At 41.8% G+C, this 18,613-nt stretch overlaps 1 protein-coding gene across 5 annotated transcripts in view; it reads right to left on the bottom strand.

Moving 5' to 3' along the window:
• Nucleotides 1–15,966, bottom strand: part of ANK3 (ankyrin 3) — a 540,818-nt gene extending 524,852 nt beyond the window's left edge. The window contains exon 1 of one of the 5 annotated variants that reach the window (XM_043519064.1): nucleotides 15,631–15,966. In XM_043519064.1, the coding sequence (XP_043374999.1) occupies nucleotides 15,631–15,678 (48 nt within the window). In that variant the 5' untranslated portion in view covers nucleotides 15,679–15,966. The remainder of the gene's footprint in view (nucleotides 1–15,630) is intronic. The other 4 variants (XM_043519067.1, XM_043519066.1, XM_043519062.1 and 1 more) reach the window with 4 other exon arrangements.
• Nucleotides 15,967–18,613: the final 2,647 nt, after the last annotated feature.

Genomic DNA, 18,613 nt, shown 5'->3' on the forward strand with positions numbered 1-18,613 from the left:
GCCACCCTTTGTCTTGTCCAGCTGTAAGCTCTAAAGGACAGGGACTGGCTTTACTCTGTACAGTGCCTAGCACAATGTGTCCCTGATCTTGGTTGGAGCCCCTTGGCGCAACCATAACAGAAATATTTGTTTTGTGAGTAGGACCATCACCTCAAATGGGATTACTCACAGTAATAAATACAGTGTCTAGATATTTGCTTAATAATATTTAGGGTCCAACTCTGCATTCAATCCACAAGTTGTATTTTAATTCAAATAACTTTCCATCACGGGAAAGGTATTTCTACCACATATGAGAAGTAAAAGGTTTTGTCCCAACTACAGTATATTTTCAGACCATAAGGATACATGGTTTGGCCAATCCACTCTTACAAAGGCCTTACTAGATTCTGCACTCTTTTGTCCCCCCTCTTGTTTATTTTATTACCTGCCTGGAGGGCACTGTCAAAGACACATGCCATTCCCATGCTCCCCCTGTGCGGAATTGCTAGCATGCCCTGCCTTCATTTAATTGGGTTGTTACATTCAGCAAGGCTTTTATGTCTTGAACAATGCCCCTTCTCTTCTGATAGTCTCTGTTATTAATGGAAAGTCTGACACACACAAGAAAGACCCACCTAGGTTTTCTAGGAGGGAGGCAGACTCTGTCTGAGTTTAATCAGTCCCTCCCAAATCCAGTAGTCCCACATCCAAGCCCTTTACCTCGAAGCACTCTCAAGCTAGATTCCTTTCTGGAGCCAGGGCCCCTGCAGGGCCTTCTTGTGGATGGCAGCTCTTCTGCTACCACAGGCCACTTCGCACAGCTACCTGGGAGTTCTCTTGCTCTATTCTCTGGGAGCTCTTCTTCTTAGGAGCATCCTCTCTCTAGGAGCACTTTCCTTCACTGAGTTCTGGTAGCCTTTTTATCAGGTGCAGAGGCTCATTAGCCAGTTAGCTGCCAACCAGTCGCTTAGTTAATTACTTACAGATGGACTCATTCTCCTGAAAGAAGCCAGTCACAGGTAGTTTGGGCTGACTCCCTTTAAAGGGGCCAGCCAGCCAGTAACAGATTCTGCATATTGGTGCACAGGGGTAAGTATTTCCATGGCAGTTCAGGCCTAGTATTTATGGGGCTATTATTATTTACTATGCTTTAAGGTTCTACTCTTAAAAAAATTACTTTAAAAATGGTACAGTGGGAGTTTCATATTTGTGTCTCAATGACTCATTCTTTGTTTTTACACTAAATGCCAGCCCTGCAAATTCTACCTGGAATCTGGAAAAACTGGGATTATTTCTGGTCAATACATCACCAAAATTAAAATTCTGCAATACAAATTTATTGTCCAATTTTCAAAACAAGCCAAGTATCTTCCAACTCCAACTGTACTAAGAGGGAGCTGTGAGTGCTCAACACCTCTTAAAAAAAAAGTTAGACAATTGCCAATTCTGTTGATGCATGACAGGAACCAGTTTGTTATCTTAACTGCATCAAATCTGCTATACTAACATGAAGAAAAAAATAGCGACTAAGGTCAGCAAATATGACACCGAATAAAGACTGCGAAACAGGCATCAATTCAATTTTATACTCTCTCTCTCTCTCACTCACACTCACACACACACACACCCCTGCATTTTAATTCAACCATTGCAAAAGACAATATAGCATACAGTAGCTGGAAGTGACAGTAATGTAGTTATTTTTTAAACACTACAAGCTCTTATAAATAAAATTTTTCACTATATCTGAGCTGTTCCATCTCATTATGTTATATTGGATTTCTGTATACTACTAAAACAGGAACATTTATTCAAGTGAAAGCTAAGTCTGCTGCTGCATTGCACATACAAATATAAATTTAGCAGTCTTTCTCGGGGTTTTTAAAGTTTGGTAATCAGGAAATGTAGATTCCAAAAAGATTAAGTACTGAACACGATTTTACTATGACAAAAAAAAAAACCTGATCAATGCTCTGAGTGAATAGAGCATCTGCACTTGCTGTACTTACATCAACAACCGCCATAAAAACATGAACAAAAGAGTTTTATAATCTTATATAATAGCAAAGCAAATAAATAAAACATTCAAGTGACTCATTCACACTGGAGATAAGTTAGGAAATTCTTTTTCAGACAATAATGTCCCTCATGCAGAAAACAATCTGCTTATTTTGCTAAATTGCCAAACTAATCAATAGTGTACATTACTGAATTGACAGAAAAAAATAAGCAGATGACAAAATTACAGGTGTCCAGAGCTATTAGTTCTCCAACCAGGAAGCCACCTGACTTGTATTAGGTTTTGACTCATAGCTTTGACTCAAGCGCTTGAGTATTATCATGGTCTTTTCACTGACTTCAACGTGGGGTGGTCAGGAAAGGTACATGACACATGCATCCTCAAGAACACTGGCCTGCACAGAAAACTGCAAGCAGTGACTTTTTCCGGACCAAAAGGTCCAATGGGAGATGTTGAAATTCCCACAGTGATCCCAGGAGACCCAGCATACCCCTTACTCCTTTGGCTCATGAAGCCTTACACAAGAAACCCGGACAGCGCTTCAACAACTGGTTGAGCAGGTACAGATTGACCACTGAATGTGTGTATGGCAGATTAAAAGCTCACTGGCATTGCCTTTATGGCAGGTTAGACATAAATGAGAAAAATATTCCCATGGTCATAGCCGCCTGCTGTATGCTGCATAATATTTGTGAGACTAAGGGTGAAAACTTTCCCCAGGGGTGGAGTGTGGAAGCAGATTGCCTGGCAGCTGATTTTGAGCAAGTAGATATAGGGCTATTAGAGGGGCACAACACGGGGGGGGGATTCAAATCAGGGAGGCTTTGAAGCATCATTTTGACAATGAGCCCCAGTAATGTGTCTTTCTATACAGCATTCTGCCATGCTTTAACAACTTGCCACCATGCATGAACATTTTGATGATAGCTTTCCGACAGTGATTTGTACTCTGCAAGTGTTCCAGTTGCCACTGTGCAATAAGTCCAGCAGCAACCACCAGGTGTAAGAGACAAATAAAGATTATCTTTCAGAGAGTATGTTTTTATTAAATACCAATTAACAATAAACAGAAAACACTTGGTGGAAAGGGAGAGAACAGTGAAGGGGCGTGTCCTGATGTAGGCTCTCATAGCGATGTGTAACTCCAGCTATCATTGTGGAAGCTATCCAAAGGGGTGGAGTGAATGGGGTACTGAGACAGGCTGGGAAGGAGCAAGGAATGTCAGGGGGAGCAATTGGGGAGGGCTTGCCAAGCAGTTCTGCATCAGCTACGGGGGACAGGGAGCCAGCACTCATGTATGCTGCCTACAGTGCAACTAGGGACTTCAACTTCTCCGTTTGTTCTTCCATCACTTTTACCATCTGATCCCAGTTCTTTAAAATACCCTCCTGGCTCTCCTTTCTGTCCTGCCTACTTTATGATTTTCATTTACACAGTCTCTCCCCACGCCCTATATTCTTGTTTTTCTGCATCTGAGGATTGGAACATGTCCTCCTTGGTTGCTTTCTTACCTGGCGGAGGTGCTCCACCAGGGTATAGGAGGTTCCCCTGAAGGCTGCATCTGCTGAAGCACAAGAAACAAACAGAAGCGTGATTGTTAGTGCACTCACAGCATTGATTCACGATAGCAAAATACACCTCTTTTAAAATACAAATCAGTTTCTTACTGTCCCTTGGCCAGCACACAGCTCTGTGAATGCCCTAAACATGATGAGTTCATTTGGGGGAAGGGGGGAAAGGTGGGAAGGGGGGCTCAAAATGGGGCAGAGAGTCTATGCACTTCTTTAAGGAGATAGCTGCAAGCAACACAGGACAAAATTGTAAATTCTGCCATCATCATTCTCCACAGGTGGGTGTCATTGAACCTGATATCTCATTCCTGAGAGTAAGCAAGGATGCATCTCCTACATGCATGCAGCTCCAGACTGGGTCCCTTTGCTGCTCAGCTGTGTGCAGCTTTGGTCCCTGCACAAGTGACTGCTGATTGGCAAGGGAAAGCATCTTACAATGGGGATAGGAACAAAGCAGTTCTGCCAAGGGACCTTCAGCAGGGGATTGGCAAGTACCTCCAGGAAAGTTTCCTAGAGATCTCTCTAGAGGATTCCCATGTGCATTAACACACTATTCTATCCCACTCCATAGCTGTACAGGGGAAGGTGAAGCATATGCAGATGCAGCTTCTCTTGTACATTTCTATCCCTTAACCCACTTCTAGCATATAACAAAGCAAAAGATAACTCTACCTCATATAAACAGAGCAGCATCAACTCAAAAAGATCATTTACCAGATCTCCCTTCTCCTGCATCACGCGCTCTAGAGATGGAGTGCTGGAACTGGCTTGAACCCTCCTGGATTGCCATGGTACCAGACAACCTGTCGCCTGTCCAACTTGACCTCCTCATCCTTGAGACTCAGTTCGCTATCACCTGCCCCCCAAGTTTTCTACAGGGCTCTTGGTGGTGGAAATGGGGTCGCCGCAGAGAATGGCGTCCAGCTCCTTATAGAAGTAGCAGGTCTTTGGCGCAGCACCGGAGTGACAGCTTGATTCCCTTGCTTTCTGGTACTCCTGCCTCAACTCCTTTATCTTCACACGGCACTCATGCGTATAATGTTCATAGCCCTTATCCAATGTGCCACGAGATATCGCAGGTATCAAAGTTGCTATGGCTGGAGCAGAGTGGGGACTGCACAGCCTCCTCTGTCCACAGAGCTAGCAGATCCAACAACTTAGGTGCTCCAACTGGAGAATGTTTGCTGCATGCATGAGCCATGGTCAGCTGGGAAGATGTGATGTGAGATCTCTACACCCAGCAAAATTCTCAGGCCTTTAAAAGGGGAGGTGCAGGTACCTGTGTACAGGGCAATTCAAACTGCTGACCAGAGCAGTCAGCATGGACATTGTGGGACACTTCCTGGAGGCTATTTACAATGAAATAACCGAGTGCAGTGACTACACTGACACTTTGTTGATGTAACTTTGCTACAAAAGCTCTAAGCCTCTTGTTGAAGTGGTTTTATTTTGTTGGCGGAAGTGTGTAGTATACACACTTCCACTACTTTGTCAACAAAAGCTGACTTTTGTCAACAAAAGCTATATAGTGTAGACAAGGCCTCTTCTAGTTTAACTTGCATCACTCTAGAAGCAGTTTAAATTAAGCTGAAAAAAGCTACTCTTATTCCAGAGTAAGAGTGTCTGCATAGGAAAAGTATAACAATATAATTAAACCAGTACACCTGGAAAAATCTCCTACATATACAAGCCCTTAGAAGCAGCAGCAATAAGGGAACAGACTTGACAGAATGGACAAAGTTGGAAATGGCAAGAGCATACAGAAGTCTGACATGGGGATATGTACCCCTCTTAATTAGATATTTAATTTGTCAGCATACAAATTCACTAAATATACAGGAAAAGTAAATATCATTAGTCCTTCCTGGCTTGGTAGCAACCTGGATTCTCCAACATTCTAAAGACCTTGGGCAAATCCTCCTACTAATGTCACTGGGAGTTTTGCCACTGACTTCAAAAATTTTCGCATAACACAAGGGGACAGTCTTTGCCAATTATAAGGGGGGAGATCCTATTGAATTCAGATTGTGTGTGCGTGGTGTCCTGGTGGAAACAGTTTTTGACTGGAGTGCTGCCGCCAAAAATAGAGTCTGAAAAATCTTGCATAATTAGCACAAAAAGCCCTTGAATAATTCATGTAACCAATCAAACATGACAAAGTGTGCAATTTTACGGGATAACTGCATGCCTTTGGGTGTTGTGGGAAGGAAGGAAGAGTGCTTTGAACTTTCTGAGAAGTGCAGGTATAAAATGATTATATACACCAGTAAGATTCTAGTTAACTTTATTATAACTGACCCTCTCACAATATAAAAAGTAATTCTTTTTTTAAAATGCAAGGGTTTTTTAGGTCAATCTTTTTTTAAAGCCTTTCACTGTTTGTGGCTCGCTGCTTATCTCTCAACATTAGGTTATTATTACTTCTCAGTTAATGACTGCATGCTGACTCACAAACTTCAAAATCATATCCAAAGTAGTAGTACTATTTTTAATTATTTGTAGTATGATTATTTCCTCTATTTAGGAATTAGGTGACTTCAGTGGGAGCTGCTAGGTGCCTGGCACATCTCAAAATTAGGCCACCTAGACACCTGGCCTGCTAATGGATAAACCCCCAAAACTGCACAGAGCTAGCTGCTAGGTTGAGGCCCTGCTCAAGTCCTTAAGAGCCATATTCTGCATCAGGATCTGCACAGGTGGATTCCTGTGCCCACGTGCAGTGGCTCCCTCAGCCATACGCATGTTACACCCCCCTCAGCCATGTATACCATTGGAAGAGGGTGGGGAAAAAGGGTCAATTTGCCCTGGACCCCGAAGTGAATAGCGTTGCAACCTGGTGCACCAGGTCGGAATACTGTTCACTCAAATTTGGCCGGGTGGCTCCTCCGTTATGACTTCTTGTAGTAATTCCTAGAGGAGTGAGTAAAATTTTAAAATGCATTGTCTAACAGAACATGAACATGTTGCAAAAAGCAGCAATGGCAGTTACCTTGATTTGTAGTTAATAATTTAATCAAAAGCTAAAGATACTTTTTATTTACAAATTATTGGAGAGAGGCATCTTCAAACAAGCAAAAAGTTTCACCACCAGCGCCAAAACCAAAATATGCAAAATACCAAAGCAATAATATCCACAGGAAAAGAAAAGAAAAAAAAAAGTCTACTGATGATGATGTAGAGGGGCAGAAGGAATGTTAACAACCTTCCCCTTTTGACCTCCACCAATAATAAGACCACAATGAAGCTTTGCAATGAAGACATCCATTAAAAACAATACAGACCATACAAGGAAAGTATTCTGAATGATAGCTTGTACATGTATTCATCTATGGACTTTTTCATTTTAACTAGTTTGAGCCACAATTCAACTAGTTAGAGCAGTAGACTACATATATTATCTGTCGCTTATAATATAATAACCATGTCATTATAATGGTATTTGACAAAATTAAAAGTTGAAGCAATCACTTTCCTAGAAACTTATGGACACTCATAATATTAAAAAGACACTCAAATGTTTAATCAGACTTTTCTATATAATAAAAATCAAACTTTGTAAACCACATTTTGCTATTTTTGGTAAACATTCTATTAAAAAAAAAACCCACCACCAAAAATCAATTTACCAGTCATCGGTTAACTGATTCTCAAAAATCACTTCCTCTGGAATCTCCAAACAGAAAGCTAATGAAGATCTGAAAACTACATTAACCTTCAAAGGGCACAATATTTACCCTACTACTTTCAAATGTTTATCTTGTAAGCTCTAACACCTGGATTTTTAACTACTCCAGGAAGCTGTAAGAGTAACAAACAAAAATACCCATCACAGTGGAAACATAGGTCCCAAACCTGCCTCATCCTGCAAAAGGAGGTCAGACTAGGTGATCACAATGGTGTCGGACTTTAAAACCTATGGAATTTGTTAGACGTATATGCATAACTTTATTCACCCGAGTAAAGTTGTGTGTGCAAGTGCTTGAAGAACCAACCCCAAATGGAGCAGTCATTACGACAAACAGCAGAATCCAAACAATTTTATGAAGATGACAGGAAACATACAAAACTTCAGGCAAATTGAGGGGTTGGATAATTGATGTTCCCCTGATTACAGGCTGCTAGCTGGATAAGCAGAAGGGGCTGTCAGAAGGAAATCACATTCCTTGAACAGAAGAATGAATCAGTGGCTATAATTTACACTTTTTCAATCAAGCCCTTAGCAAGAGGATATTAAAGAAAATTGGTAACCTCAAGAATAAAGGGGTGAATTAATGAATTAAAAGCTAGTTAGCAAATGGAGCAGTGGAGAAAAGGAGGAATAAATGGATAATTCTCAGCTAAGAAAGAAGGAACAGTGAGGTATCCCAAAGACCAGTACAGTTCAACATTTATTAATTGTCTGGAAGACAGTGGACAGAAAGATGGAAAAGTTTATTAACGATAACATTAGTTAACATCAGACTGGATGGTGAAAGACTCAAGTTACCTAATGCACAAGAGAACAGATGGTCTTGTGGTTGAGGCACTGGACTGGGATTCAGAAATGTTCAATTCCCAGTCCTGCCACAGATATGTTGGGCAAGCCGCATAGGCTCCGATTCTGCAAACATACACATGCTTAACTTTATACACATGAGCAAAGGATTGGAGTTTCAATCTCTGTCTCCATTCCCCATCTGTAAAATGGGGGTTTTGTTGCATCACAGAAGATGCATTAGGACACCACTGGCAAACAAGGAAAGAGTCACAGGGAGGGTAAATCCTGGTTTAGAAACATACTGGACTTTTTCCTGTCATGTGTTTATTAAGCCTTGAGGTTGGCACTCTGAGAATGCCTTGCCCTGGGAGACTGACTGCCAGGCCTCCTATTTCTCACTCAGTTAGGAAAGTAGTTCAAAGGGGCTTACCTGGCCTTCTTGCTCTCCTTTCAGAGACTTGCAAGACTGGACTACCGTTGTTTATTAAAGAAACTGGGGCGACCCATACTCACTTTTCTCAGGGTTTGTGCCTCTATGCTACACCATTTTCTCTTCCCTATAGCCAATACAGAAGAAGGAGCTTCTGTCTGCTACACTGGAAAGGACAATGAGGATCAACCTTGGAAAGGCTCTTCTATTTAAAACAAGACAGTTTTTTCAACAAACAGCGAAGGATTAAATCCCCGAGTACTTTTGAGGAATTGGTAGCTGTGTGATGTTGGTGGCCGATACATTGAACACCCTAGTTATTAAGGCACACTATCTCCGACCTCGTTTATCCAACTACTTTTGTTGTGCGAAGGGCAGCTGTATCCCTACCTCAGTGTTTGTGAAGTGCTCTGATATTACACCAGCAGAGGCCATATGAGTAGACAAACAGAGTACCACCATACCTATGCTGTCTTAATTTAAACTTATACCCTCATGAGCGAAATAGTCATATGGAGAGAGGAAACAGGAGATCTCTCTCTCGCACAAAGCATATGATTAAATAAAAAAAAAATGAAAAAAGAAATTAGAGCCATGTCCAACTTTTCCTGTTTCTAATAATCTCTAGTAATCTCTCCTATATAGAAAAACATGAAACCACTTGCTTGTTTGGCAGATAAAGTAATTTTAAGTTCTGAACAAATTCTCAGGAAGAAACTCTAGGAATATATGAAGTTAATGATAAATCATTACTATTGTTTCTGGTTTTGTCAAGTTAATTAACATTTCCCCATAGTGCCACATGATTACTTACTATATGCTGTAATTCAGTGAGTCTCCCCCAGAAGTCGATCTGCTTCTTTGATTTTTAGAATGAAATAGCAATTGATTCACTTTTGATTTAGTTATTTACTGTTTTATCGTACTCCGAGGCTATAATTTAAAAAAAAAAAAAAAAAAAAAAGAGGACACTAAGGCTATTATGTCCAAAAGTTAACCTACCCTTTTTTCCTTCTACCTGTTTACAAAGTCAGAATAATTTTTTCTCTCTCCTCCCCATCATCCAAAACAAAATTAATTGCAGTAGTGCCAATATCCTCTGCACTGGATGGGCAGTGCTTTTGTAAGCAAACAATGTACTCTGCTCCTTGAGCTTCACCACAGCCCAAACATGATATTCCTGAATATAGGAGGAGATGGGGGAGGGAGGAATTAAGTTTTGATTACTCAGACCAACCCTGCCTTAAACTACTGTTAGATAAATATCTGCCATTTTGCTACTAATCCAGCCCAGTTTCATTACATGAAGGAGAGAGGTTGACTTTTTGTGCTCCTCGGACCAACAAGCCCAGCACACTCATGTGAGGATGGCTTTTATACAGTCTGGGCCTGACTGGCATCAATGATATTTTGGAGAGTGGAAAAAGCCAACATGTGCTATTGATCATGTTCAAAACCTAAGATGTCTTATGATGCAAGTAAAGGAGTGTAAAAATTGAGTAACTGTTTCCCCCATGCAAAAATATTCTATGGGATGGAGAAAAAGAGAAAACAAATACTGTACTTGCATCTCAAACTGTTTTGAACATCTGAAGAACATATCAGTCTTCTGTTTTTATTTGAAGGCCGACTCATCTCAGCAAACAAACAAATGACAAGCCAAACTAACCTATAATTTTTCCAGTTTTGTCGTGTCCATTCTTTAGCATGGAAGGTTGTCCCTAAAACCTAAAGCAAAACAGTGCTAGGTCAGAGTTTCAACCCTAAAACTAAACAGGTATTTTGAGGAAACTGCACCAACATACAGAGTGTGATCCTTGAAGTGCCCAGAGCAGCATTCAGTTATAAGCAAGAAATGATAACAAGACAAGGAAAGGATGGGGGGGTGGGGGGAGAGAAACAGTAGCTAGATGAAAACACAGATGCAGAGAGGTGAAGGATAGGAGAAAGAAAAGCTGAAAACTTTAATAAGAGTAGGGGGAATAGAATGAGAGGAGAAAATACGGAAAATTAATTAAGCCAAAAAACATGAGAAGTCAGAGATTCCTTTAGAAGGATCATCAAAATTATCCCATAATACCAGCTCTATGGTAGCTATAGCAGCTCTTACATGGAATAGTAATATTAGAAAAATATTCAACATTTTAATTAATGAAATTTAACACCTGGAATCATGAACCAACTGCACCAAGTCACCAGGCAGCAACAGGAAGTGCTCCATGGACTAACAGAGGAGCCAGGACACAGTTGGGGAACTTCTGGACTACAACATTACTACACACATTTCACCTGATTAAGGCCTGCAGGATTGGGCCTTTTTTTATAATAAAAAATTCCAAAAATACTTTTCTTCACAAATTCATTTCAAAAACTGAAAGTACCAGTTGAAACTATAGTTTTATGTGAAATATACTGCATCAATAAATATACTGCATTTTTTGACATCAGCCATCATAAACATGGAAGACATTCAGATCTGGAGACCCCCAAATTCTTGAAAGAAAGCAGGATATTTACAGTTAAGAGCCTGATCCAAAATCCACGGAAGTCAGTGGGAAAAATTCACAGGGTATGTCTACACTACAATAAAACACCCACAGCTGGCCCATGTCAGCTGACTCAGACTCATAGGGTGCAGGCTGCAAGGCTATAAAATTGCAGTGTAGAGGTCCTGGCTCAGGCTGGAGCCCAGGCTCTAGGTCCGGGCAAAGGGAGAAGGTCCTGGAGCCCGAATCAGCTGACACAGGCCAGCTGCAGGTGTTTTATTGCAGAGGATGCATACCCTCAATGATGTCAGTGGACTTTGGATCAATCCCTAATTACACAAGCTTTAGAAGAACTTGTGGGTGTGAAATCAAAGCCAGATTACCCCACTTAGAGCAGTTCTGAATGATGGTAACCTATGCCGGATTTAGCATAGGTTGGCCTCAGACACCTAGGTCCTTTGAAGCCCCAGTGCTCAGAAGTTCCCCAAAAATAAACATTTTCCTTAAAGGTAGCTTGAGCCACAACCATTCAATATTATAAAGTTTTGAAGCCGCCCACTTGAGAATTACCTGAAACATTAGTTGTGTCCATATATCCTTCAGACAGTCATTTGGAACTTTAAGTATTACTACATTAGACACTGAACACATAATTAGATCCACTGTCTTGAAAGGGTTTAGTACACTGCGACCGATTCAGCAAAGTATATGCCTATCATTAAGCATGCAAGTAGTCCCCATGATTAAAGTTCAGCCCATGCATAAAATACCTTACTGAATTGGGGCCTACTGGATCTGCTTGCAGGATTGGAGCTTTAGTTTTAGCCCATTGGTCTTCACAGGCTAAAAATTATCATTTCATATTGATTTAAAAATAAATCAACATTTTAAAAAAAGAAAAATCACAAAAAATATGAGGCTCCCTCCACACTATATCCTAAAAGGAAATAGATAATGCAATCTGAAGACCTGATGCTAACTATTTTAAGTATTAGCAAAATGTTTTGAAAACCAGGATAGCTTAAAGATTATATTTTTGCAGAAAAAGGAATAGAGGATAAAGTCTAAAGTTATAATTAATCCAAGGTGGATAATCGTACAGTTTCGGTTTTAGTAGAAAGAGGCTTCAGAAGTTCTGGGCATGTTGCCAAAATTTTACATTTATCATACTTTTTTTGTCTCCTTACCCCCTCCCTCTAGAAACTTTTTGTTCAGCTAATCAGTATATAATACATAAAATATCCAGTATTTAAAATGAAAGTGTCTCTCCTAAGTGTAGGAGAGAAACAACAAGTAATATGCCATTTGTATCAGTTAAGAGAATTATCAGACCAAAAGGATAAATTACAGCTGATGTGATGCAGTATTGGTTAGAATAAGAAAAGTTTATCATGTTTCTGAAAAAATATGCAAGCCATATAAAAATTATAAAAAGGAGTACTTGTGGCACCTTAGAGACTAACAAATTTATCGGATGCATCCGATGAAGTAAGCTGTAGCTCACGAAAGCTTATGCTCTAATAAATTTGTTAGTCTCTAAGGTGCCACAAGTACTCCTTTTCTTTTTGCGAATACAGACTAACACGGGTGCTACTCTGAAACCTGTCATAAAAATGATAGTAATACAGCAGTAAGATTTGGTGTAAGGAATTAGATCTGTTCATATTCAGTCATGGAAGTAAGGTAGTTGAATGGAAAGGTGTTCCAGGGAGAAGTACAACTGTCACTAATGCACTTGTGCACCATTAGGCTGTGACTGCACTAGCATTTGTCTTCAAATTTCCCACTTTAGCAGCTCCAGCAGTGGTAGCAACAGTGAAAGCAATAGTATGGACCAGCTGCTTGTGTTTTAACTATCATACTATCTAGCTTACGGGTTCTCACAACAAATTTTTGGGTGGCCTCAGAGCGTGGCCAACAACTCTTGCTGGTGGCCACACTAACAATTTTTCCTAAAATACTTAATTAACTTTAGGAAAAATAAATATGCACATATACATGTCCAAATCAGTCATTTATTTATGTAGGGTTTTTTTAAGGCTCAGTAATAAAAATAATGTATAGTTGTCTCTATTCTTTACTGGACCTAAACAGAATAGAAACACAAATAATGCTCTTAGCATGTTCTTGTCTTTTTTGTGGTTGTTGTTTCTTTTGCTTTTTTGAATATGCTTTTTCCCCCCCTAAGACTTGCCGGATGGTAAAACTTCTGCAATGAAAAGTGATATTTGTATATTTATTAATATGACTTTTCACAGCAGACTTATTGTCCCAGGGTTTGCTGGGGCTGAAATTAAGCCCTGGATGGGGAGGTGGACAGGGAGGCAGTAGGGCCCAGAGATGATGGTGAGGGTTGTGAGCCTGGGGCTAGAGCCTGAAACCTGAAACCAGAGCCTGCCACTGTGTGGATGAAGCCCGAAACCCTGTGGCCAAAGCCTGTCTCCTCCACCCCCAGGAAAGTGGGAAATTCACCAATTGCCTGCACCTTCAGCATTTTTGTCTCCAGAGGGGGGCAGGGCAAGAGGGAGAGAGGCCACTGCTTTGTGCCACCCATGTAACAGCCCAGATGGCTGTGGCCACAAAAAAAGGCCCTGGTGGCCACATTTGAGAAACACTGACTAGGCCTAGTCAGTCTAGTTTTAGATAACATGATGGAGGATAGGTTTCATAGTAGCAGCCATGTTAGTCTGTATTCGCAAAAAGAAAAGGAGTACTTGTGGCACCTTAGAGACTAACAAATTTATTAGAGCATAAGCTTTCGTGAGTTACAGCTCACTTCATCGGATGCATTTGATAATGGAGGATGTTATCTACACTATTGCTCCCACCATTACTACCAGTGGGGGAGCTGCAGTGGTGTTAGCAACAGACGGAAAGTATCTCTAGTGTAGACTAAGAGTCAATTAACAATATTTACATCCTTTAACCATGTTGTCTTGACTGTTTAAAAACAAAAAAACTAAATGTTTTTTTTTAAAAAGCATATGTTGATAAGAGTTAGTTTACTAAAATGTAGTTCATACACTTAATACTGTAAATAAATGGTATGACCTCTGTAGCTGATATTTTCAAAAGTGACTGTGTGTTCTGCTCTATCATTAGAAAAGGGGTACAAGCATGATCCATCATCTTTGGACTACCTTTCTTTCAAGCATAATTTGCATGAATCTATATTCAGGAATATAATTTAATCTGATGTACCTGAACACTTTATAAATAAGATATAGAAACATCTAAGGTGCATTGCCTATATATGCAGCAGTATTTTTTCCAAAATGAGGGGAAAAAAAAAAAAAAAAAAAGATAATTTTTGGAGGAAGTGAAGTCTAGTAGTTTAAAACTGGAATGGGAATAAGGGCTATTGGATTCTACTCCCAACTGGTGTGTGTACTGTATATTATAACAAAAAAGTCTATGTTCAAAAACAGATGTTCAGAATAGTATAATTTATTTTAATATATATATATTTTAAATGCATCTGTGAATATCTAATTTCTTCATACTTTGGGTGAGAAAAGAAAAAGAAGCTTCAATTATATTTCAATTATTGTGTTTTAAATTTAAAAACCAAAATTCAAAAAGATTGCAAAATATGATTTGATACTGTATGAAAAATAGGCTTGACATATGGGGAACTCAACTCATTAGGAATGTAGAGTCCAACAAAGGAGAAGTTTTATGGTATTGCAAAACAAGTACACCAGTGCACTCAGTTTTACCGTGTTCGTGCATGTCTCCTTTCGATAAAGAGCAAGACTCCAAGAAAAAAAGGTTTCAGAGTAGCAGCCGTGTTAGTCTGTATTCGCAAAAAGAAAAGGAGGACTTGTGGCACCTTAGAGACTAACAAATGTATTTGAGCGTAGGCTTTGGTGAGCTACAGCTCACGAAAGCTTATGCTCTAAGAAATTTGTTAGTCTCCAAGGTGCCCCAAGTCCTCCTTTTCTTTTTCCAAGAAAAAAAAAATCATTTTGAAGTGGTTCAGCCCACACTTGGAGAATGACCCTCTCCAGACCATCTCACTTTCCAGTTGTTTATTACCATCAGGCTGCCACAAACGTATCGAAAAGCGCCTTCCTCTCTCAGCACTACTCGCCGTGCAAGTTAGGAGTGCAACACAGCACAGTCAGCCTTTGATTTGAAAGCGAAACAGGCGCGAAGCGAGAGAGCGCGCCCGGATTTCCAAGCGCCCCGGTATTTCATTCACCACAACGTTCACGTTGTAGAGCAGAGACACGAGTTCGTGCACAGGCAGCACGTTCTTTTCTCACTCCATCCAGTGGCCTCCACGCCCCAGGCTCCAGTCAGCCCCGTTCAGTCCCCTAAGGCCGTTCAGGATTCCCTGCGTTTGCAGGTGAGAGCGCCTTTGGCACACTCCCGCCAACCCCCCGCGAACCACCCTCGGCGACTGCAAGCGACCCCCCCCCCCGTCCTCCTCCTCCTCCTCCCCCCTTCGCAGTTACCCCCGGCCCGCGGGGACAAACAGCCCCACTTCCGCTCGGCGCCGCCCCGCTAGCCCTGCCAGCCAGGTGTGCGGCAGTCCCTCGGCCCCAGCAACGCTCCGAGCAGGGGGACCGGGACGCAAGCCCAGAAGAGAGCGAGAGGCGGTGAAGGGGGGACCGCGAGCGATGGGAAGGCGCAAGGGGCGAGAAGGCTGCGGGCTCACCTGATCCGCGCCTCCGCTCGCCCCGCCTGGGGGAGAGGAGGAGGCCATGTTGGGGGGGCTCCTAGGCGCTTTCCCCACCTCCCCTCCTGCTCAGCTTGGCTGGCGGGGCTGCGCTTGGCTCCCACCTCGCCGTCCCTCGGACACCGGCGCTAGCTCCCCGGGCTCGGGCTCGGGCTCTGCCGCCGCGCCGCGCCGCGGGCGAGAGCTGCCCCAGGTCGCCGCCCCTGCGAGGCGGAGGGGGAGCAGCTGGGTCAGGTACCGCGGCCGCGTCGCCTGGGCGCGTCTCTCCTGCAGGGGTAAGTTTCCAGGCTCCCGAGCACAGCGCCGGCCCCGCCCCGCTTGCCGGGAAACTGGGCGCGGCTTAGCGCGCGGCGCAAAGGTGAAGGGGGCGGGAAAGGTGCGCGGCGCAGGAAGTTTGCGGGGAGGCGCTGAGTAGAGGGGTGCAAATGGCAGAGCCGGGTGCCAGACGCCCCTGCCGGCGGAGAGCGAGGATGGCTCGATCGCAGGTGCCCTTTGCCAAGCCAGCTGCAATGGATGGGCGCGGCAGAGAAGCGGGAAAGTTAGCAAAGGGGCTGCTTGAAAGACCGCCCCAGCCCTGTAAGCTGCGGTGCGCTGCTCCGAAGAGAGGCTTCCAAACAAAGCCCTGTAGACTGCACAGCGCAGAGGCCTGGCACTAGGTCACCCAGCCCTGCCTACGGACAGGACAGACAGCAGCCCGAGTCGGTGATGCGGAGGCCTCTGGAGCACAGGCAGGACGGGGCAAGTAGGTGCACCTGGCCCTTTGAAATGGAGAGAATGTTTCACTTCTCTTTGTTGATTGTCCCCCGAGGTAGAGGGGCTTATTACACAAAACTAGACAGATACAAAGTTGTTCTCCATCAAAAACAAAAGCACAAGGAAATAAAACCCTGCTACAATGTACCAGCTTTCTTACGTTGCTTGAACATGCCACAAAAGCCTCTGCTTCGTTAAGGGCTATTAAGGGCAATTTTTCAAGTGGAAGGTTTTCCTTTTGCTGCTGAAAAGCATGATTACAAAATTTAATTTACAGTCCCCTTTTTTTGCACCTGGAAAAGACTGAGTGCAGTTCTTTTGCTTGGGATTACTGTATTATGAAGGCAAATTGGGCAGTTACAGGTGCAAGCATTCAATAGTCTACCCCTCTTTCAGTTTTCACTGTGCAACGTTTGTGGGAACACCTTGAACCCATAAAAAGGAGACTAAGCTGCAGTCCTTTGGGAAAATTTACTCCTTACTTGTTTTTTAAATAGTGATTATTGATTATTCAATCTAAATAGTATTCAGAGTAACAGCCTTGTTAGCCTGTATCGCAAAAAGAACAGGAGTACTTGTGGCACTTTAGAGACTAACAAATGTATTAACAAATCCAAATAAGTGGGTTTTAGCCCAGAAAGCTTCTGCTCAAATAAATTTGTTAGTCTCTAAGGTGACACAAGTACTCCTGTTCTTTTTATAAATAGTATGGTGATTAATATCTATTCTGTAAAAAGAAAATTGAACCTCACGCTGCTGGAAGAGTAGTATTAAAATACTTTATATAGCAGTACATTAAAATATATTATCAGTAACAAGTGTTTATGTACCAAATTAGCAGCTGATAGTTGTTCATAATATATATGATGTAGTCTGAGTCATGGTCTGGAAAAGTTTATCAAGATTAAAGGATATAAAGCAAAGTGTAGAATTGCATACCAAAGGTGGTGCCTCTTAAAACATTCACTTATTTGTTTTGAATTATGCTTTTTAAAAATCTCTTCTTTGGAATTTTTAAAAATTAAACTGAGTAATATATTTCATCATAATAATAAATAAAACAATTTACAAAGTAGGGTATGACGATGCGAGGTATTGCAAAACCTACAACTGAAAATGGCTGTGCTGTGGATTTGGATCTCTCTATCTTGTCTGTTGAATTGGAACATCAGAACCAAGCCTCTGAGAGGAACAAGAAAACGCATTTCTAGATTGTATTACAGCTTAGTTTGTTCCAAAGAATTTTAAGCTCTTTAGGATAGGGATCAACTTTTTCTTCTGTATTTGTACAGTTCCTAGCACAGTAAGGTCCTGATCCATGACTGACTCCTATGTGTTCTGGTAATATGAATAATTGTTAAAGAATTAATGATACGGAGTTTAAATAAACAGTTTACTTTATTAAACATTCATTTACAGTGGAATTTTGTTGCACATAACCTAATTCAGTAGTCCTCCACCACCTTAGGCCAGAATCCTGAAGACATTTATGTATTAAGTCAGTGAAGCTACTGATGCATGCAAAGTTATGCACTAAGTGGAAGCGTTTGTGGGAAACTGGGTTTTTTGGCTGCTTTCTTATTAACTGTCAGTCCTGTCTACCCAGCCATAATGATACACATAGGCTGTCTCTAGATAACAGAAATGAACCCCTGGTAGGGTTGCAATTGTATAAACAAACAGCACCAGTACAGTGCATCCATATGTAGCACTCTAGTCCATCACTTATTTTCAGTTGTGTAAGCTTGATATATTGTGGTCTCAGAGCTTGTCTACACTTACAGCACTCCAGCTGTGCCATTGTAGCATTTAGTGAAGATGCTACCTACCCAGATGGGAGAGCTTCTCCTATTAGCATAGGTACTTCATCTCCCCAAGAGCATTGTTGACAGGAGAAGAGCTACCATCAACATAGCGCTGTCTACACCAGGAGTTCAGTCAGTATAACTGCATCACAAGTATCAGAGGGGTAGCCGTGTTAGTCTGTATCCCCAAAAACAATGAGAAGAAGAAGTGGGTTTTTTACCCACGAAAGCTTCTGCCCAAATAAATCTTAGTCTTTAAAGGTGCCACCAGACTCCTCATTTTTTTGCATCAAAAGTGCGAGTTTTCCACACACCTGAGCAACAAGTTCATAGTGTAGACCAGGTCTCAAACTGTCAAGTTAGTGTCTTTCCATCTCAAAAGTCACTGTTAGTGTCAGTCTTTC

Source organism: Dermochelys coriacea, chromosome 7 (assembly GCF_009764565.3).
Source record: "Dermochelys coriacea isolate rDerCor1 chromosome 7, rDerCor1.pri.v4, whole genome shotgun sequence".
Lineage (NCBI taxonomy): Eukaryota > Metazoa > Chordata > Testudines > Dermochelyidae > Dermochelys > Dermochelys coriacea.